Source organism: Centroberyx affinis, unplaced genomic scaffold (genome assembly GCF_046629955.1).
Source record: "Centroberyx affinis isolate AG114_WGS23_722 - 3 ecotype Tasmania unplaced genomic scaffold, CSIRO-AGI_Caff_v1 ptg000277l_1, whole genome shotgun sequence".
Taxonomy (NCBI): Eukaryota; Metazoa; Chordata; class Actinopteri; order Beryciformes; family Berycidae; genus Centroberyx; species Centroberyx affinis.
Genome location: NW_027278956.1, coordinates 241708 through 244630, shown reverse-complemented (window position 1 = coordinate 244630; position 2923 = coordinate 241708). Strand labels below are relative to the sequence as shown.

The 2923-nt window shown below is 42.9% G+C and overlaps 1 protein-coding gene across 1 annotated transcript; it reads right to left on the bottom strand.

Annotated features, from left to right (window-relative positions):
* Positions 1-791: 791 nt before the first annotated feature.
* On the bottom strand, positions 792-2123 carry myf6 (myogenic factor 6). Its single transcript, XM_071512223.1, has 3 exons — positions 1599-2123; positions 1003-1096; positions 792-901 (listed from the first exon to the last, which is right to left on the bottom strand). Exons 1-3 carry the CDS (start codon positions 2121-2123, stop codon positions 792-794), a joined length of 729 nt encoding a protein of 242 aa, XP_071368324.1.
* Positions 2124-2923: the final 800 nt, after the last annotated feature.

Below are 2923 nucleotides of genomic sequence, written 5' to 3'. Positions count from 1 at the left end.
CAGTGGTGGTGTTCCTCTGTTCACGTAACCCACTGGTATTAAGCTGGGATGTAATGGAGGGTAAACCCACCTAAAAACCACCTTTTCAGTCTGACATAAATCTTTATAATGTAAATTCATATTATACATTATTCTAAGTAGTTACATGGTTTTGTAAGTGTTTCCAAAGAGGGTCTTTTAAGGGGGAAAAAAGGCATAAATTACTGTTTTTCTGAAATTTAGAGTCACTTTTGTTTATTTTGGTGGCTGTTTGATTATGATGACCACTGACTGGAGGTCATTGCTTATGAACCCTTTTATTTGCCACTGCTTCAGAGGTGATAAAGTGCATGAGCGTAGGATATCACACATGCTGGATATGGTCCGATGCTTGCCTTGGCTGTCAGAAAGGATACTGTAATGCTGTAATGGAGTGGAAATGACCCTGCCATGCCCTTGAAGAATGAAGAAGATGGTGATTTAGAGTCCTGCAAAAATGGCAATTTATTCGTTGGTCAGTTATATACAAATATTTAAATACAATATACGCTTTGTGGAAGGGTTTCTCTGCTTTTGCATACAAAATAAATTAATTACTTTAAATATCACAAAATTATAAAATATGTACATATCAAATTTTCATCTGTGACAGAACAGCAAGCGTTGCTGCTGCTCTCGCTGTACAAATGAATGGACTACATAAACAGACGCCAGAGTGGCTGGATAAGGTGGAAATAATTTAGTGATAATAAACAATGGAAATGTGAAATATCAAAGGCACTTGTGTCGTCTGTTCAAAAAAAAAAAAAAAATCAGTTTTCTGAGACTTCTTCGTTGAAACTGGTTTTGTCGTCGCTGGTGATGCTGTCCACTATGGAGGAAAGACGCAGGAGGCTGGAGGTCGCAGAAGACTCGTTGGTACCTGAAAACATAAGAAACAGAGAAAGCGAGTGAATCCCACGTGACTGCAGGTGGGAATTTTATTTATTTTTTTCCATTTAATTTCAGGCTCGGCAGGTTTACCGTCTCTCTGGTTCATCATGGCAACACTGGAATGGTCAGCAGAGGTCTGCCAGCTTTCAGAGGACTTTTTCCAATGATACTCATGATTGGCCACCTGTGGAGTATGCAGTGTGTGTTACGCTTCTGCCAGTTAACACGTGGCACCGACGAGCATCATGGTTAAACACAAATATATGTTATCATATGGGAGTATGCAACAATAATGGTAACTTTTGGGCATCTAACTTATGCGCAAAGAAAACAAAAAGTAATCCTATAATACTTTTTTTTTTCAAAGGTGCCACACAAATATCACAGCAACACATATTCATACAACTAGATTCATATTATAGGAATTTTATAATGATACAATATAGCAGAAAAATATATTATACAGTACAATAAGATTAGTATAAACTATTGAGTACAACAGACACACTTCAAGTCCCTATAATATTATAGGAATATTATAGTGATTCAACAGGAGATATCATAAAGTTCCATGTCATTATAAACTCTACTGAGTAGCACAGGCACACTACAAGTCCCTATAGGAATATTATGGGAATATTATATGGATTGTGGATAAGGGATGGCAGTGATATCCAAGAGCTTACACTTTGTTCTTTGACGTTAAAAGTGTAAGAGGAACCATTCTGCTGCGTTTTCTCCTGCTCGTCCAGCGTCTGCAGCAGGTCCTGCAGCTTCTCGATGTAGTTGATCGCGCTGCGTAAAATCTCCACTTTGGGCAGCCGCTGGTTGGGGTTGGCCACGGTCTTCCTCTTCAGCGCGTCGAAGGCCTCGTTGATCTTCTTGAGCCGCCTCCTCTCCCGGAGCGTGGCGGCCTTGCGCCTGTCCGTCGGCGCCGACTTTCTCTTGCAGACCTTGCAGGCCCAGATGAGGCACTGGCCCTCGCAGTGCGCCTGGAGACCCGGCGGCGCGAGGACGTGCTCCTCCCCGCTGCTCTCCCCGCCGGTCTCGGACGGCACGTTGTCCTGCCCCGGTGACAGCGGGCTGTCGGTGGCGGTGTACAGAGGAGACACCCCCGCCATGTCCAAGTGCTGCAACGGTCCATGATCCCCCTCCTCCAGATAGCGCAAATCGTTGAAAAGATAAGTGTTGGTCTCAAAAAGGTCCATCATATTGTTGCAGCCCCTCGCCTATGTTTTGACAGAGGGACTCTGGCATTTAAATAGGCCAGGGACACAAGTCACCAGGCTTATATATAGAATGTGAAACTCTATCCAACACTTTGGCTGCTGCACCGCATCAAGCCTCTGTTTTTTTCAATGGGTCTTTACTACCAACTGACTTTGTGTAGGAAATAAATATACATTAAGGCATCTCGGTGACTATCGAAATGTCACCTCAGGTTTCATGACAGGTGCTTTAAATGTAGGCATGTGGGTGAAATGGCAACACACATGCTGTTGCCCAATGCTGCTACTGAGAAAGTGAGACTGCTTTGTGTTCAGTGGGAGAGACACAATGCTGTTGGTTCACAGTTTACATGGCAAAACAAAACTGTTGGATGAAAAGGGAAAGGTATCTGTCTTAGTTTTCTTTCCAAACAGAATCAACAAACAACCTGTGAGCAGTGAGCAGGTTGGAAGTATTGATCAGCATTTGATTTGAGCCAGAAGGGCAGTACATTCATGCGTGTATACATCATTCATACAGTCATGATGCTATAGTCACTTCAAAGTATGTTGTGCATTTGTTAGCCAGTGGGAATGGAGAGCCCAATTGTAACTTGTGGCACGTCCCAACATAAATAGATCGGAATGTGCAGAGTCAAAACGACTTTGAGAAACGCATGCATACGCGGTAAAAATAGATCGGAGGCTCATTCGTCTCAAATCCATAAAAAAGATAAAAGCCTGCACAGAGGTGTTATGTGGCCTTTGGCCTTCTTTTCTACAACCTGCAACCTGCGCTCGGA

Coding starts and splice junctions, on each gene's coding strand:
- myf6 (XM_071512223.1), bottom strand. CDS start 2,123: ATGATGGACCTTTTTGAGACCAACACTTATCTTTTCAACGATTTGCGC. Junction 1,097..1,598: donor TTAACGTCAAAGAACAAAGT/GTAAGCTCTTGG, acceptor CATACTCCACAG/GTGGCCAATCATGAGTATCA. Junction 902..1,002: donor CATGATGAACCAGAGAGACG/GTAAACCTGCCG, acceptor TTATGTTTTCAG/GTACCAACGAGTCTTCTGCG.